General features: G+C 54.8%; 3 protein-coding genes and 1 pseudogene across 3 annotated transcripts; 2 read left to right on the top strand and 2 right to left on the bottom strand.

The window, feature by feature from the left end:
* The first annotated feature begins 4,694 nt into the window (after positions 1-4,694).
* LOC126000693 (EEF1A lysine methyltransferase 4-like) lies at positions 4,695-8,029 on the top strand. The gene is made up of 3 exons (XM_049767849.1): positions 4,695-4,701; positions 7,095-7,378; positions 7,740-8,029. The coding sequence occupies exons 1-3, from the start codon at positions 4,695-4,697 to the stop codon at positions 8,025-8,027; spliced, it is 579 nt and encodes a 192-aa protein (XP_049623806.1). The 3' UTR covers positions 8,028-8,029.
* A 1,415-nt stretch (positions 8,030-9,444) lies between these two features.
* LOC126000696 (calcium/calmodulin-dependent protein kinase II inhibitor 2) lies at positions 9,445-10,782 on the bottom strand. Its single transcript, XM_049767851.1, has 2 exons — positions 10,409-10,782; positions 9,445-9,608 (listed from the first exon to the last, which is right to left on the bottom strand). Exons 1-2 carry the CDS (start codon positions 10,575-10,577, stop codon positions 9,538-9,540), a joined length of 240 nt encoding a protein of 79 aa, XP_049623808.1. The 5' UTR covers positions 10,578-10,782; the 3' UTR covers positions 9,445-9,537.
* Positions 10,783-19,567: 8,785 nt separating this feature from the next.
* On the top strand, positions 19,568-20,760 carry LOC126000694 (calcium/calmodulin-dependent protein kinase II inhibitor 2-like; annotated as a pseudogene).
* A 1,516-nt stretch (positions 20,761-22,276) lies between these two features.
* On the bottom strand, positions 22,277-23,223 carry LOC126000695 (EEF1A lysine methyltransferase 4-like; the record flags this gene model as incomplete). The annotated part of the gene is given in 4 exon segments (XM_049767850.1): positions 22,277-22,435; positions 22,437-22,547; positions 22,549-22,566; positions 22,931-23,223. Coding segments are annotated over 4 exon segments (581 nt in total), but the record flags the coding sequence as incomplete, so codon positions are not given.
* Positions 23,224-26,023: the final 2,800 nt, after the last annotated feature.

Raw genomic sequence — 26,023 nt, 5'->3', positions numbered from 1 at the left:
GTATCCTCGTGCTAGGTGGGTAGTCCAGCCCCTGAGCCGCCCTGCCCAGAGGGAGGAGCCAGGCGTGACTGGGCTCTGCTCTCCTGGACGGTACTCAGTATCTCTCTCAGGATCCTTTTTAAAATTTTTTATTATTTTCCTTTATTTTTGGGTCACACCCAGAAGCGCTCAATTAGGGGTTCCTCCTGGCTCTGTACTCAGAAATCACTCCTGGCAGGCTCGGGGGACCATGTGGGATACCGGGATTCGAACCACCGACCTTCTGCATGCCTTCCCTCCATGCAATCTCTCCTGCCCCGGGAGCTCGTTTTGAGCTTCAGATCCTCTTGTAGGAATGGGACTGCGAGCTCAATGACATGAGGGACGGGCAGGCACCGCGAGCACAATTGCTGGGCCTGTTTGTTTGTTTGCTTGCTTGCTTGATTGCGTCGACGGGTCTCGGGAGCTTGCTGTCAAAACTAGTCCTTATCACTCTAAGCCTGGAGTGAAACCGCTGCAACCGCTGCCCCTTGTGCGGGGAGGGGGAGACTGCGCCCTCTAAGGTCAGGACGGGATATTGCAGCCGAGGTGGACGGGACCCGCCGATGGAGGTCAGCGCTGGGGTGCAAAAGGTGCAAGGTCGGGGCCAGAAAAGGTAAGACGTTTGCCTTGCATGCAGAAGGATGGTGGTTCGAATCCCGGCATCCCATATGGTCCCCCGAGCCTGCCAGGAACGATTTCTGAGTGTAGAGCCAGGAGTAACCCCTGAGCGCTGCCGGGTGTAACCCCAAAACAAAAAAAGGTGCAAGGTCTCAGTCGGCCCAGCTGCCCTCTAGGGCCTCTCTCCCACCCTCAGCCTGTAATTTGAGCAAGATTCCTTCCAAATCCAGTTTTAATAATATATTTGTGAAGACAAAATTATATGCTGAAGCAGAATATTTCCTATACGTAAGACTTTGTAATACAATTTTTTTTTTTTTTTTGGTTTTTCGGGCCACAACCGTTTGATGCTCAGGGGTTAGACCTGGCTAAGCGCTCAGAAATCGCCCCTGGCTTGGGGGGACCATATGGGACGCCAGGGGATCGAACAGCAGTCCTTCCTTGGCTAGCGCTTGCACGGCAGACACCTTACCTCTAGCGCCACCTCGCCAGCCCCTGTAATACGATTTTTATGTAAGGTAAAAATAAGTCTGATTATGTGTTTGATCCACTCGATTTGAGAAATAGAGGGGCCGGAGCGGTACCACAGGCGGTAAGGCGTCTACCTTGCCCGTGCTAGTCTAGGACAGACCATGGTTTGATCTCCCCACGTCCCATATGGTCCCCCGAGCTAGGAGAGATTTCTGAACGCATAGCAGGGAGAAACCCCTGAGCGTCACCGGGTATGGCCCAAAAACAAACAAAAAATAAAACAACTTTTTTTTCTTATTTGAGGGGTCACATCTCGCAATGTTCAGGGGTTACTCCTAGCTTGCACTCAGGAATTACTCGTGGTAGGGGCCAGAGCAATAGCACAACGGTAAGGTGTTTGCCTTGTACGCAGCCAACCTAGGACATATGGTGGTTCTAATCCTGGCATCCCATATGGTCCCCCGTGCCTGCCAGGAGTGATTTCTGAGCACAGAGCCAGTACTAACCCCTGAACCCGCCAGCTGTGACCCAAAAACCTAAAAATTATTCCTGGCAAGCTTGGGGAACCATATGTATGCTGGGGATTGAACCCTGGTCAGCTGCACACAAAGCAAATGCTCTACCCACTATGCTATCGCCTCAGCCTTTTTTTTTTTTTTTTTTTTTTTTAGTTTATTTTGTTTGTTTGTTTGTTTTTGGGTCACACCCAGCAGCACTTAGGGGTTACTCCTGGCTCTATGTTCAGAAATTGCTCTTGGCAGGTTGGGGGGACCATATGGGATACCGGGATTTGAACCATTGTCCTTTTGCATGCAAGGCAAACACCCTACTTCCATGCTATCTCTCCGGCTCCCTTTTTTTTTTTTTTTTAGTTTTTAAGATGGTTGAATATAGAAGATATTTACAGCAATGCCTAACAAAATAAAAAGCTCCATAGAGGGAGCCAGAGTGGTGGCACAAGCCATGAGGCGTCTGCCTTGTGTACACTAGCCTAGGATGGACTGTGGTTCGATCCTCCCTGGCATCCCATATGGTCCCCCAAGGCAGGAGTGATTTCAGAGCGTATAGCCAGGAGTAACCCCTAAGCGTCACCAGTTGTGGCTCAAGAAGCAAAAAAAAAAAAAAAAAAAAAGCTTCATCTAGGATAGAGAGAACAGCGGTTAAGTTGCTTGCCTTGCCTGTGGCCAACCCTGGTTTGATCTCAGGTGCACAGTTCCCCAAGCACTGCTAGTTGTGACTCAATCCCCCATTTATAGATTCATTTATAGTAAGAATTTTCTGGGGCCGGAGAGATAGCATGGAGGTAAGGCGTTTGCCTTTCATGCAGAAGGTCCGTGTTTCGAATCCTGGCGTCCCATATGGTCCCCCGTGTCTGCCAGGAGCGATTTGTGAGCATAGAGCCAGGAGTAACCCCTGAGCACTGCCGAGTGTGACCCAAAAACCAAAAAAAAAAAAAAAAAAAATTTTCTGTTTGTTCCCCAAGGCCCTTCTCCCTAAGGATAAAATCTGTTGAATTTTATACTTTTAAGCTATTGCATTTATGTTTATATTATAGAGTTATGGCATTGGGGGGGTTACCTAGTGATTCTCAGAGAACTATGTGGTAACCAAGATTGAACCTGGGGCTTTGTCACACAAGCATGGAGTCTAGCCCTTGGAGCCATGTCCTAGTCCTCCTAGATCAAAGTTTTCCAAGTTTTAGTATGCATCAAAATCACCAGGAAGGAAAGCTGGAGCTCACCCTAATGCTAGGGATGGTTTTCATTCCAGAGATGATCTAAATTAATCCCAAGAGTCTGCATTTTCAGCAAGCTCAGAGCTGGTATTCATGCTGGTGATTGGCAGAGGAAAACTGCCTTAAAATCTGCTTGAGAGGCTGTAGAGTGATAGTACAGTGGGTAAAGTGACCAACTTTGTATACAGTCAACCTGGGTTCAATCCTTGGCACCCCCATATCCTCCCTGAGAGCCCCATGAGGAGGGATCCTTGAGTTCAAAACCAGGACTAAGCCCTGGACATGACCATGTGTGGCTTCCCCTTCCCTACCATAAAAAAATCCCTGCTTGACTGGGAGTTAAATTTACCTAGACAGAGGAAAGAAAAATCTGAAAATTACAAAGGAAGGGCTAGCGAAATAGATAGTACAGGGGTTTAAAGCACATGCTTTGCAGAACTGACCCTTATACCATATATGATCTCCCAAACACACACAGGCGTGATCCCTAAGTGTTGCCAAATAAAATGAAAAAGAAAAAAAAGAAAAGGAAAACTTTCCTGATAGAATTATTAAGGCCCAAGAATAAAGCCCACACTAGGGAGTACCCTATGTTCTATTCATTCTATCAGATATAAATTGAATACATTGTAGGTGCTTGGGACATTACTGGGCCTTTTTAAAGTTATTTAATCCTGGAACAGTCCCTAGAGGTGAGTGATAAGTATTAGAAGACTTACTCTAGTTTAGGGGCCAGTGAATCATTTCTGAAAATGTCCCAGATAATAACGGTTTAATGTTTTGAGAATTCTAACCATTCCATCACAACTGCTCAGTTCTGTCAGAGATCAACAGCCACAGACCATAATCACAAGTTCATGAGAACAGCTGGGTCCAATAGAATTGGTCAATTTTCTTGTTTTTACTTCTGGCTCTGCACTCAGAAATTGCTCCTGGCAGGCTCCGGGGACCATATGGGATGCTGGGATTCGAACCACTCTCCGTTCTGAATTGGCTATGTGCAAGGCAAATGCCTTTCTGCTGTGCTGTCTGTCTCTCCGGCCCCTGGTCAATTTTCTTCAGAAAAGTAGGAAGCAACCTAGATTTGGTGAACACTAGTCGAGGTCAGTGCTCCAGGTTGGATTCTCCAGGAGCACATCCTCAGATGAGAATTGTCCCTAACATTGAATTACTTTTGTGTGTGTGTGTGTGTGTGTGTGTGTGTGTGGTTTTTGGGTTACACCCGGCAGTGCTCAGGGGTTTTTCCTGGCTCCGTGCTCAGAAATTGCTCCTGGCAGGCACGGGGGACCATATGGGACGCTGGGATTCGAACCGATGACCTTCTGCATGAAAGGTAAATGCCTTACCTCCATGCTGTCTCTCCGGCCCCATTGAATTACTTTTGATTTGGAGGCCACACCTAACAGTGCTGAAGGATATTGTTTACTTCGTACTCAGAGGACCATGTGGTGTCAGGTATTGAGCCCAGGGCTCTGCATGCAGTACAGGTGCTCCAGCCCTTTGAGTTGTCAGCTTTGCTCGTTCTTTCCCTTTGTCTGTAGGGAAGTACACTCAGGGAAAACTGAGGGAGTATGGGGACATGCCTTGCCATCAGAGGTTTCCCTGAGGGTGGTCCCAAGTGACCTCAAGTCACTAAAGCAAACCCTAGGAGACAAGCACTCTCACATCTGGGACCACTGCAGTGAGTTCTGCTAATCCTGGCTGTTCATTCCAGCCCTCTAGGAGGCAGGCAATGAGTCTGGCTACCAGCTCTCTTTGCAGCCTCTATTTCCTCGGTACTTAGAACTCTGTCCAGAGTGGTAGGCAATGGCAGGTTGGTGGTCACATTGCTGGCACATGGACTGTGCCCATGGAGGGTGAGTGAGCTGCTCAGGAATGGAGATACAGTCCAGCCTAATGTCCTGGAGCAGAGACTCTGGTGAGACGAGAGAAGGCCCAAGTTCTGACTCTACCCCCAAACCAGTTTGTGTGACCTCCAGGAAGCTTCTCCACTCAAGCAGATTCATTTTCCTCTTGGGGCAAGATCATGATAACACTAGAATCTTTTACCTAGGGCCACTGTGAGGATAAGTTGAGATCTGCTTATAAAATTCTGAGCCTAGGACTGGGTATTCAGGGTTTGTTAACTGGCGTGATTGTGAGTGATTTGTTTTTGGCTACAACCAATGGCAGGGCTTAGGGAGCAATGTGGGGTGTCAGGAACCAAACCTAGGTTGACCATGTGCAAGGTATATGTCCTCCCTACTGTCCTATTTCTCCAGCCCCCATTGTGGTTGAAAATAGGAGTCAAAGAGGCACTTTGTCCAGAACTAGTCAGAGAACTGAGTGACTGGCTAGAGGCCAAGTGTCTGGTCACTGTGGTCAAGTGACCCATTGCATGAACACAAAGTAATTACCACAGCTGTGCTGTGGTAATTTGCCAGTTCCCTTTCCTTGATTGATGCCTTGGGCCACTGAAATCTACTTCTAATTGGGCTACCCCTAGCCTTGCCAGTATAGAGAAGGAACGTTGGCCACAATTTGACCGCCTAGTCCCTAGGATGCCCACTTTCTCTGTTGTCAGCTGACTTATGAGCTCTTGGTCGGCATCTGCACCACTCTGAATTTTCAGGGGTTGGGGTTCTTGAATGACACACATCTCCAGGGCTCTGCTTTCGGAAGTACCCACTAGGGAAATAATGACTTCCCCGAGTCTATCTCAATGGTGAGCCCCAACCACAGAGGCAGCCAGCTTTAAAACTGCTGTCTTGTAAGCCTGACAGTCTTGGGGGTCTGGTTTGCTCTCTCTTCATCTTTAGTCAAGTCCTTATCAAGGGGAGCAAAAGCAGAACAAGAGGTTTAACCATAGAGGGGCAGAGTTTTACAGATATTTAAGATATGAGGTGAAGGAACCCATCCACAGGGACAGCCACCAGTCTGTCACTCTTTTTTGTGTGTGTGTGTGTGTGTATGTGTTTTCGGTTTTTGGGTCACACTTGGCAACACTCGGGTTACTTCTGGCTCTACGTTCAGAAATCGCTCCTGGCAGGCTTAAGGGACCATATGGGATGCTGGGATTCGAACCACTGTCCTTCTGTATGTAAGGCAAACACCTTACCTCCATGCTATCTCTCCGGCCCCCAGTCTGTCACTTTTATCTTCTGTTCCCTGCAGTGGGTCCCCAGGAGCTTGTCATGGCTTCTAGCTGGAGCAGCACATACTGGATGTTAACAGAGCTCAGGAAGAGGCAGCTGAGGACCAGCTAGCAGCTTCTGGGTGTCCCACATGAGTAGCAAGCCTCTGAGTACCTCCATCCCATGGGATGCCTGGCTCTGGTTTCTTTGGAATGTTTCCCCAGGCACTTCCCACCAGAGGGTTATGGTTCTTCAAAGCTCTGTTATCTACTTCCCTGAAACCCTCAAGCCAGCCCTCTGACCTTGAGTGAGGGCCTGTCTGGTGTGCTCCCACCAGCTGCCCCTGTGAGAATATACTGCTGGCATTATGGGGCAGTTGCCTGGTGATGCTTCTGTCCTTCCCACTGGAGCAAGATTCAGCAGCAGTACCCAAAGGGGCCATGTTCAGTAGGGATATTAAGGAATTCTCATGGTTCTGCTCTGTTCCTATCATTAGCTGATTCCTCCTTCACCTGTGCTTAGAAACAAATCCAGGGCAGTAAGTAGTAAGCCACAACACTGATTTCCCCAGTGCTGATGGCATCCAAGGTTGTCTTACCTTTATAATTACTCATCAGATCAGTGTTGTCCTCATGGTCCTCCCTTTCTGAGGACACTAACACTCTAAGACAATGTGTCACCCTATCTGGGGTTAACTTGCAAAGGCCTTTTTTTTTTTTTTATATCAAGGAGATCAAAAGCAGAACTGGAGGTTTAACCATAGAGCTTTACAGATATTTAAGGTTTGAGGTGTGAGGTGCCTTTACTAGGGGTAATAGAACATGTGCCTTTGATGGAGATTCGGGGTACCCTCAGCACTGCTGTGGCTGTGCACACCACATGCTTCATATCACATCTTGCATGGAGGCTGGTGCTGCTTTCAACCTCCTGCATAGGAAAACACATTTCTGAGATGAAGTGCCTTGAAATCTGGCAGAGCCAGGCTGTGTACCCAGGTCTTCAGGCCTGAATTGGGGTGTGCTACTGTCCCTCTTTAAGCATAACAGGGTTGGGTGACATGAAAATGAGCCAAGGGATTGGGGGTTGAACATTCGGGAAGGTGGAACTCACCTGCATCCCTTTGCTGTCCACCCCAGGCTGTGGGAACAGTGCCCTTAGCTACGAGTTGTCCCTTGTGGGCTTCCCTGATGTGACCAGCGTGGATTATTCATCAGTGGTAGTGGATGCCATGCGCACCCGTTACGCCCACATGCCCAACCTACGCTGGGAGACCATGGACGTGCGGGCCTTGGACTTTCCCTCCGGCTCCTTCGACGTGGTGCTTGAGAAGGGCACACTGGATGCTCTGCTGGCTGGAGAAGAGGACCCCTGGACCGTGTCCTTGGACGGTGTCCATACTGTGGACCTGGTGCTCAGTGAGGTGAGGGAAGCAGAAGGGCATGGAAACTGGAAGGAGGGTTTGGAGCAAACAGGTCACTCTCAGGAGGGATAGGGAATAGGGGTTACTCTCTGGAGGGATAGGGAAGCCTGAGTAGGTGACACAGAATAAAGAGGGCTGGAGTGACAAAGGATCACCAGGTTGGTATATAGGCGAGGCGGCAGCCAAGTTTCACTGTATGTCGTCCAGCACTGCACCCATGCAGTGATCAAGGGCAGAGAGAGCCTGGTTGGAGGGGAGTACCCACCACTTGCTTCACTGGGCAGGGGCATCCACAGCAATACTGACCTTTGAGAGCCCTAAGACAGACACCTCACCAGCAACTTCTTTTTCTGCCTTGCAGGTGAGCCGGGTGCTGGTCCCCGAGGGCCGGTTCATCTCGCTGACCTCTGCTGCCCCCCACTTTCGGAGCAGGCACTATGCCCAAGCCCGCTACGGCTGGTCCCTAAGACACACAACCTATGGCGATGGTTTCCACTTCCACCTCTACTTCATGTACAAGGGCAGGGAGCTGAGTGGGGCCCAGCTGGCTCTGGGGGCCCAGCTATTCTTACCCCCCAGGCCTCCCCCCACCCCCTGCTTCCTCCAGGACTCAGACCACGAGGACTTCCTCAGTGCCATCCAGCTGTAAAGCCGAAAGACTTCCTCCAACCTCTGCGCACACCTCAAGTGCTTCTAAGTCCTGGCTCAGAACATAGGGCTGGGTGCAAGGTGCTCACACCCCAGGGCCCCTGTGTCTGCTCCCCTGGCCTCCTCTGAGCCCTCCCAAATTTTAACTTCCCCACCCCCATTAGAATGACTGCTTGGGGATCCGACTATGGAGCAAAGCTCTGCAAGCCTGATAGGTGGAGTGGTGGTGTAGGGAGCCTGTATTCCTGGGTCTCTTTCTGACCCCCGCATGGATTTGGACTTCCCCCACTAGAGGCCTAGAAACTCTGCACTGATTACTGCTTCAGACCCCAGCTCCAGTCTCACGGCCCTTTCTGTGTACATGTACATTCTCCAGAGGCCACGGTCATAAACGAGGTGCGCTGGCTAGGCCAGCCTGACCACGCTGCCAGGGATCCCTTCTTTCCCTGCAGCAGGCACCTAAGATTCCCTGACACCTGCCAGGCCCTTCCCCCAAAGGAACTGGAGCCATTTTGGCCTGGCTGCTGAGCAGAGTGACGCAGTGGCCACACGCACGCACAGAGGGAGGTCTGTGTTTATTCACACACTCCTGGTACAGTAAGGATGGGGAAACATTTACAAAGGACACCCCTGGGTTGAGAACATCTCCAGGGCCACAGGTGTCGACCGAAGGCGCAGAACAGTCCGCATTTGGGTTCCCAGGGGCAGGAGAGAGGGGTCCCAGGTAGAATCAGACCGGGGGCCCTTGTGTAGGGTGATATCTCGAGGGCGAGTATCTGCCCGGTCAAACCGGCTGTGTGGGTTGGTTACCATGTTGGGGGTTTGGTTTGTCCCATTCCAGACTCAACGCCCAACCCAACTGCCAGACGCAGAAGGGGCGGCGGAGGCCCTGGGGGAGGGCACGAACCAGAAGGGGAGCCAGTAAACAAAGAGTCGGATATAAAAATACAAATGTGCTGCGGTAGTCCCTTAGAAAGAGGCTGAGGCCGGGGTGGGGTGGGGGCAGGTCACGTCAGACGGGGGTGATGGCCGGGAGGGGTCACCTGGGGGCTGGGCTCGGGTGAGTGGGAAGGAAGCTCATGCAAATACGCAGCCACACATCCCTGGCCGAGCGCGCGCGGGCCCGACACCGTGGGGTCCGCAGACCGGAGGGGCGGGGCGGGGGGCCGTGCGGGGACGGGGCGGGCCGGGGGCGATGGGCCGCGGGTCTCTGTCCGTTCGTGGTGCGGGGTGGGGCTGCGGCCCGAGGTGCTAAAGTGCATGAGCGCGGCGGCGGGCTCCGGGCGGGTCCGCGCCGCTGCTGCCGCCGCCGCCGTGGTGCTGAAACGGACAGCTCCGAAGTGACCGGCGGCGGCGGCGGCGGCGACTCTCACCCGCTGGCGGCGCGGCCCTGCAGCCCCCGCCCGCGGGCGCCGGGGCGGGGGGCGCCGGCAGCCGCATCGCCGGCCCCGCGCTCCTGGCCGCTGCCACTGCGGGGCTGGGCCCGGAGCCCGCCGCCCGAGCCGGCGCGTCTACACTCCGGACGGCGGCTTCTCCCCCATCCCCTTCAGCACGTCGTCTATCCGGTCATCCTCGATCACCACTGCGCAGGGAGAAAGCGCGTCAGGCGCACGGCCTCGGGGGGCGCGGCGCGGAGAGGCGAGGCGAGGACGGAGCGCGTCCCGGTGGCGTCCTCCCTCCCCGCCCGGCTCGCTTCCCGCCGGGCCCCTTCCCCTCCGGGCCGAGGAACGCCCCCCTTTCCCGGGCTGCAGCCGTCGGAACCCTCCGGCGGCCGCGCACGCTTCTCCCTCCCGGCCGCTCGCTCCCGAACCTCGGGTGCGGGGGGCCGACCGCTCTTCCTCGCCACAACTGAAGCCGCCGAGACCCGGTCTCCAGCCGGCCGCTCGAACCCCTCTTCTGATCCGAGCATCAACCTCTCCCTCCTCCCATGCAAACAAGCCCGTAGGACCCTCTGCCCTCCTCCAACCGGGGCGTCCCTCCCCGCTCCAAGGTTCCTCCGTAGCAACCTCGGACCCCGCAAGGGTCTTCAAGGAGAGACCGTGGCCCCGAGTTCCCGAGTAGCCACTTGCAGGCAGCCTCCGGCCCCTCCCTCTCGCCCGGGCACCACTTTGCAGAGGTGACGGGCACGGGAATCCGGGGCACCGAGCTCCCGGGCGCGGGCAAGAGGAGGACACCACACTGCGGCAGGGAACACCCCCGCGCTCCGCTCGCTCCCCCGGCCCAAATGAAGGATGCCCGGCCAGCCCTCTGGAGAGTGGCGGGCCGGCTGCCGGGGCTGCGGCAAAGAGCCGCGGGCGCCCGGCGGGGGCTCCCGGCCCAGGGTTTTTCTGGGTCAGGCGGCAACTCCGGGCCCCGGGCGCGGCGCGGCGCGGCGCGCGATACCTCTCTTGGCTCGGCCGATCTGGCCCAGTTTGGGGGGTCGCTTGGCCTGGTTCCCCGCGAAGAAGGAGTTGGTGTCCTGCAGGCGGCAGCTGAAGGAGAGGTCGGAGCCCTCGGGGTCGGCGCCGAAGCGACCCATCTTGTCCTCGCCGTAGGGCAGGATCTCGGACATGGCGGTGCGGGGCGGGCGCGGGAGACTGCGGCGGGGCGCGGGCGGGCGAGCGGCGGGCGAGCTGCCGGACCGGCCCTAGCTCAGCAGGGCAGCCGGCGGAAGGATGAAGTCATGCAGCATCCGGGGCTGCGGAGCCGAGCGGGGCCTCCTCCCCCGCGCCTCCGCCTCCCGGGCCGCTGGGCAGGCGGCGGCGGCGGCGGCGGTGGCGGCGGGGACCGGGCGGGGGCGGGCGGGCGGCGGGGGCGGCGGCGGCGGCGAGAGCGGAATGACGATGAGTGCCCGAGTGCCGCAGCGCGCGGCGGGCGGGGCGGGGCGGCTCCGGCCAGGGGAAGGCGGGCGGGGCGCGCGCCCCACGCTCCCCGCGGACACCGCGCGGCGGGACGGGCCCCGGGGAGCTGGGGCTGGCGGGAGCGAGCCTGGCATCGGGCTGGGGGCGGGCGCAGGGGCTGGGCCGGTTGGACAGTCCGGCACCGACCCGGGAAAGGCGATAGGAAACTCAGGTGGGGGGGGCGGCGACCCGGGTCCGAGCGGACCCGCACTCTACACGCGGCGAGGAAGGGCGCCACGGCACGGGAATGGCTCGCGCGCCGGCCTTGGACGCGCCCCTCGGCTGGACCGGGAGGCACTTTGATGGAAACTGTGTCTAGCCAGTCCCGCCGTCCCTGCCGGTGCAAGTGTCAGTCCGTCTTTCGGGCTGCCTTTCTCTGCCCCCCCCCCCCCCGTCTCCGAGTGCCTTTGTGCCGCTGTTTACATCGAGAGTGCTTCTGCCCTCGAGTCTCCTGCTGCCTGCCAGTCTCTGAGGCCAAGTGCCACCGGCTCTCCGCCTCTAGAGTCTTTGTGTGTCTCCTGGGAAAGCGGAAAAGCTCAGCAACTGGGTCGAGGCGCGCGCGCCCTAAGGCAGACCCCTACCCACAAGACACACCCTCCTAGTCTGGCTGCTGTCCCCGAAACTCGGGGTTCCTGGTTCCCGCCGCGCCCTGCAGTGCCCCGGACGCCCGCGCCGCGCAGGCAGAGGCCAGTTGGAATGGGCGCTCCGGCTGAAGGTGACGTGGGGAAGCCCGGAGCGCTTGAGGACGCCGTGTCTAGATAGGAATGGGGGCTGGGGGACAACAAGGGGCGCCCCTCGGCCCCGGTTGTGGGGTCACGTGTCTGCTCTCGCCCACACCGACTGGAACACGCCTCCTCCGGGCGCGCGGTGGTCAGCCACCGCGTCATCAGCTCGCTGGAGCGCGGGGTTCTGGCGTAATCGCCGGCCTGGGGGTGTGCGTCTCGTCTCCCACTCGGCGGCGTGACGGCAGCACCGACGAAAGTAAGGCTGGGATCGTCCCGTCTGTTCGGTCCCCTCCGCAGAAGGAGGTGTCTCCGCATCGCTCCGACACTTCCCGGCCTCGCCAAGTGTCACTGCGGGAGAGGCGGGCGGGCGGCCTGATGCTGGGCTCGCTCCAATCACGGCTCACTAGCCAAGCGGGCATCGTGCCGGAACCCGGCAACGAAAGCGACAGTGGCTGGTTTCTCACGGGCCAAGATTGTGTGTGTGTATGTGTGTGTGTGTGTGTGTGTGTGTGTGTGTGTGTGTGACATAGAGAGAATAGCTCTCTATGTGCCTCTCTCGAACCATCACCCCCTTCCCCCCACATAGGATTTTCCTGGTCCTGGTGTGAATGCAGATGCTGGTAGTGCAGGCACAGCTGGATTTCAAGTCTAAGGCCTGCAAGGACAAGAGAGACTTGAGAGAATCCAGAAAACTTCACACACACACACACACACACACACACACACACACACACACACCTACACTTGTTCCTCAGTGGGTTTCAATTCTGACCCTGCCACTTTCTGGGTCACCTACGACAGAAAACCCTAGAGTTATTGTTTATTTGAGGGCACACCTGGCAGTGCTCATTCCTACCTCTGACCTCAGGGATCACTCCTGTGCTCTGGGGACCCTATGGGATGCCGAGATTGAACCCAGGTCTACTCCAAGTTACAGTTAGGTTTTTGTTGTTGTTTGTTTTGGGGGTTTGTTTGTTAGTTTGGCTTGGTTTTGGGCCACATGAAGTGGTGTTCATGTGTTACTTCTGGCTCTGCACTCAGGAATCATTCCTAGTGGACTCTAGGGACCATATGGAGTGCAAGAAAGTCACCCTTCTGACTCTACCACTCAAGTTATAGCTGTTGTTGTTGTTTTTAATTTGTGGAAATATGGAAAACCACACAACATATATTTTCAAGTCTCTTTCTTCCTGCACTGGCATAATATGTATACTTCTCTGAGCAGCATCTGAACAGAAAACACAGTGAGATAGTTTCACCCATGAAAGCCTTGTCTTGAGCTGAAGGGGTCAGAGTAGAGCTGCCGGAGATGGGACTGCACTTCTGGTGTCCACTGGGCCTTGCAGGCAAGACTCTGACAACTATCTCAATCCTTTTTATTAGAAAAACCCAGAGGCCTATAACAAACCCTTAGGCCAGGAGAGAGAAAGAGTGAGAGAGAGATGGGTTTGGGACCAGGGTAAGGTCAGGTTGAAGGCCAGGTAAAAGGAACAGGTACACAATGTAAAACAAAAGGATACAGCCGGAGGTAGCCAAAGGTCTGTCCAAATTAGGGAGAAAAGGGATAGCCAGGAGTAGAAATAGTTCAATCCTTTGGCCCGGAGAGATAGCACAGCAGCGTTTGCCTTGCAAGCAGCCGATCCAGGACCCAAGGTGGTTGGTTCGAATCCCGGTGTCCCATATGGTCCCCCGTGCCTGCCAGGAGCTATTTCTGAGCAGACAGCCAGGAGTAACCCCTGAGCACTGCCAGCTGTGGCCCAAAAACCAAAAAAAAAAAAAGAAAAGAAAAGAAAAGAAATAGTTTAATCCAATTTCTGCTTCAACTGTTTCTTCAAACTGCCAACACCTCTTCCCCCCTTCTCAGCCAGCCATTTGCAGTTAGGCCCTTATTTAAAGGGGTGGACCTCTTATATGGCTGGCTGGTACTAAACTGTAGGACTAGATCTCTCCCTTTTAGTTGTTGTTGTTGTTGTTGTTGGAGGGTCACACCCAGCAACGCTCAGGGGTTACTTCTGACTCTATACTCAGAAATCGCTCCTGGTAGGCTCAGAGCATCATATAAAATACTAGGAATCAAACCACGGAACCACCGTCTGTCATCTATCCTGGGGCTACAGGTACCATATGAAATACCAGGAATCAAACCACGGAACCACCGTCTGTCATCTATCCTGGATCTACCGCGTACAAGGCAAACACCCTACTGCTATGCTATCTCTCTGGCCTCCCACCCCCCTTTTTTCTTTTCTTTTTTTCTTTTAGAATTAAAAGTTTTTATTGGATGTAGTTTCAGGTAGATCAGATTCAAAGGGCTGTGATTTGATGATGTCTTCTGATCTGTCCTGGATAATTAGGGGACGGCTGGTTTTCCATAGTTAAGTCATCAGGTCTGTGCAAGAGTATAAGAATGAGCAGATTTCAGGATCCCTCTCCAGGTCATGGTTTTTTTTTTGTTTTTGTTTTTGTTTTTTTGGTTTTTGGGTCACACCCGGCGGTGCTCAGGGGTTACTCCTGGCTGTCTGGTCAGAAATAGCTCCTGGCAGGCACGGGGGACCATATGGGACACCGGGATTCGAACCAACCACCTTTGGTCCTGTGGATTGGCTGCTTGCAAGGCAAACACTGCTGTGCTATCTCTCCGGGCCCATCCAGGTCATGTTTTAAGTTTCAGTTTTTCACTCCTGGGAGTCTTTTCACTCAGTTGTCAAGAGAAGAGAAAGGGAAAAACGGAAACTGTGTTTAGTAAATGTAGAATATCAACAAGAGCTTACATACAAGTATGCTAATTAGATTCCTATTTCTAAGTTTTATGTGGGAGTGAGAACTAGCTGAAAAAGAGAGAAATTGAAACATAACTTAGTTACAACAAACTAGTTACAACAATGGGAAATTATTAACATTTTAGAAACTTAAATTCTAAACCTATAACTATGTTGAAATGTAAACTCTTGTCAGGGAATAGGAATAATGTGATATTTTTCTTTTGCTGCTTCCTGCTGACGTAGGAGCATTGTAATGTCAGAATTTTTCTTCTTTATCACTAATATAAATAAGAGCTAACTAGGATCTTATCTGTTCAAAACAGCAAAATAAAATTAAACGATTATTTAAATTTCCAACTAAGGGACTGGAGAGATAGCACAGTAGAAGGGCATTTGCCTTGCATATGGCTGGTTGGGAAGAGACCACGTTTGATTCACGGCATCTCATATAGTGCCCCAGCCTGCCAGGGGTGATTTCTGAGTGCAGAGCCAGGAGTCAGATTGGGTGTGACCCAGAAACCAATCGATCAATGAATCAATCAATAAAGTTTAAAAAATAAATTTCTAACTATGCTTAAAGAAATGTGTAAATGCAGCTACCAGCTTCTGCTGGTCCGAGGGGAGCCAGAGATAAAGCATGGGAGAAATGCTGCCTGCTTTGTATCTATTAGTCTTTCCTTTTTTCTTTATTTTTATTTATTTATTTATTTATTTATTTATTTATTTATTTATTTATTTATTTATTTTTGGTTTTTGGGCCACACCTGGTGACGCTCAGGGGTTACTCCTGGCTATGCGCTCAGAAGTCGCTCCTGGCTTGGGGAACCATATGGGACACCGGGGGATGGAAGCGAGGTCTGTCCTAGGCTAGAGCAGGCAAGGCAGGCACCTTACCTCTAGCGCCACCGCCCGGCCCCTTGTTTTTGTTTTTGTTTTTGGGTCACACCCGGCGGCATTCGGGGTTTACTCCTGGTTCTGCGCTCAGAAATCGCTCCTGGCAGGCTGGGGCACTATATGAGATGCCGTGAATCAAACGTGGTCTCTTCCCAACCAGCCATATGCAAGGCAAATGCCCTTCTACTGTGCTATCTCTCCAGTCCCTTAGTTGGAAATTTAAATAATCGTTTAATTTTATTTTGCTGTTTTGAACAGATAAGATCCTAGTTAGCTCTTATTTATATTAGTGATAAAGAAGAAAAATTCTGACATTACAATGCTCCTACGTCAGCAGGAAGCAGCAAAAGAAAAATATCACATTATTCCTATTCCCTGACAAGAGTTTACATTTCAACATAGTTATAGGTTTAGAATTTAAGTTTCTAAAATGTTAATAATTTCCCATTGTTGTAACTAGTTTGTTGTAACTAAGTTATGTTTCAATTTCTCTCTTTTTCAGCTAGTTCTCACTCCCACATAAAACTTAGAAATAGGAATCTAATTAGCATACTTGTATGTAAGCTCTTGTTGATATTCTACATTTACTAAACACAGTTTCCGTTTTTCCCTTTCTCTTCTCTTGACAACTGAGTGAAAAGACTCCCAGGAGTGAAAAACTGAAACTTAAAACATGACCTGGATGGGCCCGGAGAGATAGCACAGCAGTGTTTGCCTTGCAAGCAGCCAATCCACAGGACCAAAGGTGGTTGGTTCGAATCCGGTGTCCCATATGGTCCCCCGTGCCTGCCAGGAGCTATTTCTGACCAGACAGCCAGGAGTAACCCCTGAGCACCGCCGGGTGTGACCAAAAACCAAAAAAACAAAAACAAAAACAAAAAAAAAACCATGACCTGGAGAGGGATCCTGAAATCTGCTCATTCTTATACTCTTGCACAGACCCTGATGACTAAACTATGGAAAACCAGCCGTCCCCTAATTATCCAGGACAGATCAGAAGACATCATCAAATCACAGCCCTTTGAATCTGATCTACCTGAAACTACATCCAATAAAAACTTTTAATTCTAAAAAGAAAAAAAAGAAAAGAAAAAAGGGGGGTGGGAGGCCAGAGAGATAGCATAGCAGTAGGGTGTTTGCCTTGTACGCGGTAGATCCAGGATAGATACAGACGGTGGTTCCGTGGTTTGATTCCTGGTATTTCATATGGTACCTGTAGCCCCAGGATAGATGACAGACGGTGGTTCCGTGTTTGATTCCTAGTATTTTATATGATGCTCTGAGCCTACCAGGAGCGATTTCTTGAGTATAGAGTCAGAAGTAACCCCTGAGCGTTGCTGGGTGTGACCCTCCAACAACAACAACAACAACAACTAAAAGGGAGAGATCTAGTCCTACAGTTTAGTACCAGCCAGCCATATAAGAGGTCACCCCTTTAAATAAGGGCCTAACTGCAAATGGCTGGCTGAGAAGGGGGGAAGAGGTGTTGGCAGTTTGAAGAAACAGTTGAAGCAGAAATTGGATTAAACTATTTCTTTTCTTTTCTTTTCTTTTTTTTTTTTTGGTTTTTGGGCCACAGCTGGCAGTGCTCAGGGGTTACTCCTGGCTGTCTGCTCAGAAATAGCTCCTGGCAGGCACGGGGGACCATATGGGACACCGGGATCGAACCAACCACCTTGGGTCCTGGATCGGCTGCTTGCAAGGCAAACGCTGCTGTGCTATCTCTCCGGGCCAAAGGATTGAACTATTTCTACTCCTGGCTATCCCTTTTTCTCCCTAATTTGGACAGACCTTTGGCTACCTCCGGCTGTATCCTTTTGTTTTACATTGTGTACCTGTTCCTTTTACCTGGCCTTCAACCTGACCTTACCCTGGTCCCAAACCCATCTCTCTCTCACTCTTTCTCTCTCCTGGCCTAAGGGTTTGTTATAGGCCTCTGGGTTTTTCTAATAAAAAGGATTGAGATAGTTGTCAGAGTCTTGCCTGCAAGGCCCAGTGGACACCAGAAGTGCTAGTCCCATCTCCGGCAGCTCTACTCTGACCCCTTCAGCTCAAGACAAGGCTTTCATGGGTGAAACTATCTCACTGTGTTTTCTGTCAGATGCTGCTCAGAGAAGTATACATATTATGCCAGTGCAGGAAGAAGAGACTTGAAAATATATGTTGTGTGGTTTTCCATATTTCCACAAATTAAAAACAACAACAACAGCTATAACTTGAGTGGTAGAGTCAGAAGGGTGACTTTCCTTGCACTCCATATGGTCCCTAGAGTCCACTAGGAATGATTCCTGAGTGCAGAGCCAGAAGTAACACATGAACACCACTTCATGTGGCCCAAAACCAAGCCAAACTAACAAACAAACCCCCAAAACAAACAACAACAAAAACCTAACTGTAACTTGGAGTAGACCTGGGTTCAATCTCGGCATCCCATAGGGTCCCCAGAGCACAGGAGTGATCCCTGAGGTCAGAGGTAGGAATGAGCACTGCCAGGTGTGCCCTCAAATAAACAATAACTCTAGGGTTTTCTGTCGTAGGTGACCCAGAAAGTGGCAGGGTCAGAATTGAAACCCACTGAGGAACAAGTGTAGGTGTGTGTGTGTGTGTGTGTGTGTGTGTGTGTGTGTGTGTGTGTGTGTGTGTGTGAAGTTTTCTGGATTCTCTCAAGTCTCTCTTGTCCTTGCAGGCCTTAGACTTGAAATCCAGCTGTGCCTGCACTACCAGCATCTGCATTCACACCAGGACCAGGAAAATCCTATGTGGGGGGAAGGGGGTGATGGTTCGAGAGAGGCACATAGAGAGCTATTCTCTCTATGTCACACACACACACACACACACACACACACACACACACACACACACACACACACATACACACACACAATCTTGGCCCGTGAGAAACCAGCCACTGTCGCTTTCGTTGCCGGGTTCCGGCACGATGCCCGCTTGGCTAGTGAGCCGTGATTGGAGCGAGCCCAGGCATCAGGCCGCCCGCCCGCCTCTCCCGCAGTGACACTTGGCGAGGCCGGGAAGTGTCGGAGCGATGCGGAGAGACACCTCCTTCTGCGGAGGGGACCGAACAGACGGGACGATCCCAGCCTTACTTTCGTCGGTGCTGCCGTCACGCCGCCGAGTGGGAGACGAGACGCACACCCCCAGGCCGGCGATTACGCCAGAACCCCGCGCTCCAGCGAGCTGATGACGCGGTGGCTGACCCACCGCGCGCGCCCGGAGGAGGCGTGTTCCAGTCGGTGTGGGCGAGAGCAGAACCACGTGACCCCACAACCGGGGCCGAGGGGGCGCCCCTTGTTGTCCCCCAGCCCCCATTCCTATCTAGACACGGCGTCCTCAAGCGCTCCGGGCTTCCCCACGTCACCTTCAGCCGGAGCGCCCATTCCAACTGGCCTCTGCCTGCGCGGCGCGGGCGTCCGGGGCACTGCAGGGCGCGGCGGGAACCAGGAACCCCGAGTTTTCGGGGGACAGCAGCCAGACTAGGAGGGTGTGTCTTGTGGGTAGGGGTCTGCCTTAGGGCGCGCGCGCCTCGACCCAGTTGCTGAGCTTTTCCGCTTTCCCAGGAGACACACAAAGACTCTAGAGGCGGAGAGCCGGTGGCACTTGGCCTCAGAGACTGGCAGGCAGCAGGAGACTCGAGGGCAGAAGCACTCTCGATGTAAACAGCGGCACAAAGGCACTCGGAGACGGGGGGGGGGGGGCAGAGAAAGGCAGCCCGAAAGACGGACTGACACTTGCACCGGCAGGGACGGCGGGACTGGCTAGACACAGTTTCCATCAAAGTGCCTCCCGGTCCAGCCGAGGGGCGCGTCCAAGGCCGGCGCGCGAGCCATTCCCGTGCCGTGGCGCCCTTCCTCGCCGCGTGTAGAGTGCGGGTCCGCTCGGACCCGGGTCGCCGCCCCCCCCACCTGAGTTTCCTATCGCCTTTCCCGGGTCGGTGCCGGACTGTCCAACCGGCCCAGCCCCTGCGCCCGCCCCCAGCCCGATGCCAGGCTCGCTCCCGCCAGCCCCAGCTCCCCGGGGCCCGTCCCGCCGCGCGGTGTCCGCGGGGAGCGTGGGGCGCGCGCCCCGCCCGCCTTCCCCTGGCCGGAGCCGCCCCGCCCCGCCCGCCGCGCGCTGCGGCACTCGGGCACTCATCGTCATTCCGCTCTCGCCGCCGCCGCCGCCCCCGCCGCCCGCCCGCCCCCGCCCGGTCCCGCCGCCACCGCCGCCGCCGCCGCCGCCTGCCCAGCGGCCCGGAGGCGGAGGCGCGGGGGGAGGAGGCCCCGCTCGGCTCCGCAGCCCCGGATGCTGCATGACTTCATCCTTCCCGCGGCTGCCCTGCTGAGCTAGGGCCGGTCCGGCAGCTCGCCCGCCGCTCGCCCGCCCGCGCCCCGCCGCAGTCTCCCGCGCCCGCCCCGCACCGCCATGTCCGAGATCCTGCCCTACGGCGAGGACAAGATGGGTCGCTTCGGCGCCGACCCCCGAGGGCTCCGACCTCTCCTTCAGCTGCCGCCTGCAGGACACCAACTCCTTCTTCGCGGGGAACCAGGCCAAGCGACCCCCCCCAAACTGGGCCAGATCGGCCGAGCCAAGAGAGGTATCGCGCGCCGCGCCGCGCCGCGCCCCGGGCCCGGAGTTGCCGCCTGACCCAGAAAAAACCCTGGGCCGGGAGCCCCCCGCCGGGCGCCCGCGGCTCTTTGCCGCAGCCCCGGCAGCCGGCCCGCCACTCTCCAGAGGGCTGGCCGGGCATCCTTCATTTGGGCCGGGGGAGCGAGCGGAGCGCGGGGGTGTTCCCTGCCGCAGTGTGGTGTCCTCCTCTTGCCCGCGCCCGGGAGCTCGGTGCCCCGGATTCCCGTGCCCGTCACCTCTGCAAAGTGGTGCCCGGGCGAGAGGGGAGGGGCCGGAGGCTGCCTGCAAGTGGCTACTCGGGAACTCGGGGCCACGGTCTCTCCTTGAAGACCCCTTGCGGGGTCCGAGGTTGCTACGGAGGAAACCTTGGAGCGGGGAGGGACGCCCCCGGTTGGAGGAGGGCAGAGGGTCCTACGGGCTTGTTTGCATGGGAGGAGGGAGTGGTTGATGCTCGGATCAGAAGAGGGGTTCGAGCGGCCGGCTGGAGACGGGTCTCGGCGGGGCTTCAGTTGTGGCGAGGAAGAGCGGTCGGCCCCCCCGCACCCGAGGTTCGGGAGCGAGCGGCCGGGAGGGAGAAGCTGTGCGCGGCCGCCGGAGGGTTTCCGACGGCTGCAGCCCGGGAAAGGGGGGCGTTCCTCGGCCCGGAGGGGAAGGGGCCCGGCGGGAAGCGAGCCGGGCGGGGAGGGAGGACGCCACCGGGACGCGCTCCGTCCTCGCCTCGCCTCTCCGCGCCGCGCCCCCCGAGGCCGTGCGCCTGACGCGCTTTCTCCCCTGCGCAGTTGGTGATCGAGGATGACCGGATAGACGACGTGCTGAAGGGGATGGGGGAGAAGCCGCCGTCCGGAGTGTAGACGCGCCGGCTCGGGCGGCGGGCTCCGGCCCAGCCCCGCAGTGGCAGCGGCCAGGAGCGCGGGGCCGGCGATGCGGCTGCCGGCGCCCCCCGCCCCGGCGCCCGCGGGCGGGGGCTGCAGGGCCTTCGCCGCCAGCGGGTGAGAGTCGCCGCCGCCGCCGCCGCCGGTCACTTCGGAGCTGTCCGTTTCAGCACCACGGCGGCGGCGGCAGCAGCGGCGCGGACCCGCCCGGAGCCCGCCGCCGCGCTCATGCACTTTAGCACCTCGGGCCGCAGCCCCACCCCGCACCACGAACGGACAGAGACCCGCGGCCCATCGCCCCCGGCCCGCCCCGGTCCCCGCACGGCCCCCCGCCCCGCCCCTCCGGTCTGCGGACCCCACGGTGTCGGGCCCGCGCGCGCTCGGCCAGGGATGTGTGGCTGCGTATTTGCATGAGCTTCCTTCCCACTCACCCGAGCCCAGCCCCCAGGTGACCCCCTCCCGGCCATCACCCCCGTCTGACGTGACCTGCCCCCACCCCACCCCGGCCTCAGCCTCTTTCTAAGGGACTACCGCAGCACATTTGTATTTTATATCCGACTCTTTGTTTTACTGGCTCCCCTTCTGGTTCGTGCCCTCCCCCAGGGCCTCCGCCGCCCCTTTCTGCGTCTGGCAGTTGGGTTGGGCCGTTGAGTCTGGAATGGGACAAACCAAACCCCCAACATGGTAACCAACCCACACAGCCGGTTTGACCGGGCAGATACTCGCCCTCGAGATATCACCCTACACAAGGGCCCCCGGTCTGATTCTACCTGGGACCCCTCTCTCCTGCCCCTGGGAACCCAAAATGCGGACTGTTCTGCGCCTTCGGTCGACACCTGTGGCCCTGGAGATGTTCTCAACCCAGGGGTGTCCTTTGTAAATGTTTCCCCATCCTTACTGTACCAGGAGTGTGTGAATAAACACAGACCTCCCTCTGTGCGTGCGTGTGGCCACTGCGTCACTCTGCTCAGCAGCCAGGCCAAAATGGCTCCAGTTCCTTTGGGGGAAGGGCCTGGCAGGTGTCAGGGAATCTTAGGTGCCTGCTGCAGGGAAAGAAGGGATCCCTGGCAGCGTGGTCAGGCTGGCCTAGCAGCGCACCTCGTTTATGACCGTGGCCTCTGGAGAATGTACATGTACACAGAAAGGGCCGTGAGACTGGAGCTGGGGTCTGAAGCAGTAATCAGTGCAGAGTTTCTAGGCCTCTAGTGGGGGAAGTCCAATCCATGCGGGGGTCAGAAAGAGACCCAGGAATACAGGCTCCCTACACCACCACTCCACCTATCAGGCTTGCAGAGCTTTTGCTCCATAGTCGGATCCCCAAGCAGTCATTCTAATGGGGGTGGGGAAGTTAAAATTTGGGAGGGGCTCAGAGGAGGCCAGGGGAGCAGACACAGGGGCCCTGGGGTGTGAGCACCTTGCACCCAGCCCTATGTTCTGAGCCAGGACTATAGAAGCACTTGAGGTGTGCGCAGAGGTTGGAGGAAGTCTTTCGGCTTTACAGCTGGATGGCACTGAGGAAGTCCTCGTGGTCTGAGTCCTGGAGGAAGCAGGGGGTGGGGGGAGGCCTGGGGGGTAAGAATAGCTGGGCCCCCAGAGCCAGCTGGGCCCCACTCAGCTCCCTGCCCTTGTACATGAAGTAGAGGTGGAAGTGGAAAACCATCGCCATAGGTTGTGTGTCTTAGGGACCAGCCGTAGCGGGCTTGGGCATAGTGCCTGCTCCGAAAGTGGGGGGCAGCAGAGGTCAGCGAGATGAACCGGCCCCTCGGGGACCAGCACCCGGCTCACCTGCAAGGCAGAAAAAGAAGTTGCTGGTGAGGTGTCTGTCTTAGGGCTCTCAAAGGTCAGTATTGCTGTGGATGCCCCTGCCCAGTGAAGCAAGTGGTGGGTACTCCCCTCCAACCAGGCTCTCTCTGCCCTTGATCACTGCATGGGTGCAGTGCTGGACGACAATACAGTGAAACTTGGCTGCCGCCTCGCCTATATACCAACCTGGTGATCCTTTGTCACTCCAGCCCTCTTTATTCTGTGTCACCTACTCAGGCTTCCCTATCCCCTCCAGAGAGTAACCCCTATTTCCCTATCCCTCCTGAGAGTGACCTGTTTGCTCCAAACCCTCCTTCCAGTTTCCATGCCCTTCTGCTTCCCTCACCTCACTGAGCACCAGGTCCACAGTATGGACACCGTCCAAGGACACGGTCCAGGGGTCCTCTTCTCCAGCCAGCAGAGCATCCAGTGTGCCCTTCTCAAGCACCACGTCGAAGGAGCCGGAGGGAAAGTCCAAGGCCCGCACGTCCATGGTCTCCCAGCGTAGGTGAGGCATGTGGGCATGTGGGCGGATACGGGTGCGCATGGCATCCACTACCACTGATGAATAATCCACGCTGGTCACATCAGGGAAGCCCACAAGGGACAACTCGTAGCTAAGGGCACTGTTCCCACAGCCTGGGGTGGACAGCAAAGGGATGCAGGTGAGTTCCACCTTCCCGAATGTTCAACCCCCAATCCCTTGTGCTCATTTTCATGTCACCCAACCCTGTTATGCTTAAAGAGGGACAGTAGCACACCCCAATTCAGGCCTGAAGACCTGGGTACACAGCCTGGCTCTGCCAGATTTCAAGGCACTTCATCTCAGAAATGTGTTTTCTATGCAGGAGGTTGAAAGCAGCACCAGCCTCCATGCAAGATGTGATATGAAGCATGGTGGTGTGCACAGCCACAGCAGTGCTGAGGGTACCCCGAATCTCCATCAAAGGCACATGTTCTATTACCCCTAGTAAAGGCACCTCACACCTCAAACCTTAAATATCTGTAAAGCTCTATGGTTAAACCTCCAGTTCTGCTTTTGATCTCCTTGATATAAAAAAAAAAAAAAGGCCTTTGCAAGTTAAACCCCAGATAGGGTGACACATTGTCTTAGAGTGTTAGTGTCCTCAGAAAAGGGAGACCATGAGGACAACACTGATCTGATGAGTAATTATAAAGGTAAGACAACCTTGGATGCCATCAGCACTGGGAAATCAGTGTTGTGGCTTACTACTTACTGCCCTGGATTTGTTTCTAAGCACAGGTGAAGGAGGAATCAGCTAATGATAGGAACAGAGCAGAACCATGAGAATTCCTTAATATCCCTACTGAACATGGCCCCTTTGGGTACTGCTGCTGAATCTTGCTCCAGTGGGAAGGACAGAAGCATCACCAGGCAACTGCCCCATAATGCCAGCAGTATATTCTCACAGGGGCAGCTGGTGGGAGCACACCAGACAGGCCCTCACTCAAGGTCAGAGGGCTGGCTTGAGGGTTTCAGGGAAGTAGATAACAGAGCTTTGAAGAACCATAACCCTCTGGTGGGAAGTGCCTGGGGAAACATTCCAAAGAAACCAGAGCCAGGCATCCCATGGGATGGAGGTACTCAGAGGCTTGCTACTCATGTGGGACACCCAGAAGCTGCTAGCTGGTCCTCAGCTGCCTCTTCCTGAGCTCTGTTAACATCCAGTATGTGCTGCTCCAGCTAGAAGCCATGACAAGCTCCTGGGGACCCACTGCAGGGAACAGAAGATAAAAGTGACAGACTGGGGGCCGGAGAGATAGCATGGAGGTAGGGTGTTTGCTTTACATACAGAAGGACAGTGGTTCGAATCCCATCATCCCATATGGTCCCTTAAGCCTGCCAGGAGCGATTTCTGAACGTAGAGCCAGAAGTAACCCGAGTGTTGCCAAGTGTGACCCAAAAACCGAAAACACATACACACACACACAAAAAAGAGTGACAGACTGGTGGCTGTCCCTGTGGATGGGTTCCTTCACCTCATATCTTAAATATCTGTAAAACTCTGGCCCCCTCTATGGTTAAACTCTTGTTCTGCTTTTGCTCCCTTGATAAGGACCTTGACTAAAGATGAAGAGAGAGCAAACCAGACCCCCAAGACTGTCAGGCTTACAAGACAGCAGTTTTAAAAGCTGGCTGCCTCTGTGGTGGGGCTCACCATTGAGATAGACTCGGGGAAGTCATTATTTCCCTAGTGGGTACTTCCGAAAGCAGAGCCCTGGAGATGTGTGTCATCAAGAACCCCAACCCCTGAAAATTCAGAGTGGTGCAGATGCCCGACCAAGAGCTCATAAGTCAGCTGACAACAGAGAAAGTGGGCATCCTAGGGACTAGGCGGTCAAATTGTGGCCAACGTTCCTTCTCTATACTGGCAAGGCTAGGGGTAGCCCAATTAGAAGTAGATTTCAGTGGCCCAAGGCATCAATCAAGGAAAGGGAACTGGCAAATTACCACAGCACAGCTGTGGTAATTACTTTGTGTTCATGCAATGGGTCACTTGACCACAGTGACCAGACACTTGGCCTCTAGCCAGTCACTCAGTTCTCTGACTAGTTCTGGACAAAGTGCCTCTTTGACTCCTATTTTCAACCACAATGGGGGCTGGAGAAATAGGACAGTAGGGAGGACATATACCTTGCACATGGTCAACCTAGGTTTGGTTCCTGACACCCCACATTGCTCCCTAAGCCCTGCCATTGGTTGTAGCCAAAAACAAATCACTCACAATCACGCCAGTTAACAAACCCTGAATACCCAGTCCTAGGCTCAGAATTTTATAAGCAGATCTCAACTTATCCTCACAGTGGCCCTAGGTAAAAGATTCTAGTGTTATCATGATCTTGCCCCAAGAGGAAAATGAATCTGCTTGAGTGGAGAAGCTTCCTGGAGGTCACACAAACTGGTTTGGGGTAGAGTCAGAACTTGGGCCTTCTCTCGTCTCACCAGAGTCTCTGCTCCAGGACATTAGGCTGGACTGTATCTCCATTCCTGAGCAGCTCACTCACCCTCCATGGGCACAGTCCATGTGCCAGCAATGTGACCACCAACCTGCCATTGCCTACCACTCTGGACAGAGTTCTAAGTACCGAGGAAATAGAGGCTGCAAAGAGAGCTGGTAGCCAGACTCATTGCCTGCCTCCTAGAGGGCTGGAATGAACAGCCAGGATAGCAGAACTCACTGCAGTGGTCCCAGATGTGAGAGTGCTTGTCTCCTAGGGTTTGCTTTAGTGACTTGAGGTCACTTGGGACCACCCTCAGGGAAACCTCTGATGGCAAGGCATGTCCCCATACTCCCTCAGTTTTCCCTGAGTGTACTTCCCTACAGACAAAGGGAAAGAACGAGCAAAGCTGACAACTCAAAGGGCTGGAGCACCTGTACTGCATGCAGAGCCCTGGGCTCAATACCTGACACCACAT

This window comes from Suncus etruscus, unplaced genomic scaffold (genome assembly GCF_024139225.1).
Source record: "Suncus etruscus isolate mSunEtr1 unplaced genomic scaffold, mSunEtr1.pri.cur scaffold_142_ctg1, whole genome shotgun sequence".
NCBI classification, from domain to species: domain Eukaryota; kingdom Metazoa; phylum Chordata; class Mammalia; order Eulipotyphla; family Soricidae; genus Suncus; species Suncus etruscus.
This window is presented reverse-complemented; position numbering and strand designations above follow the sequence as displayed.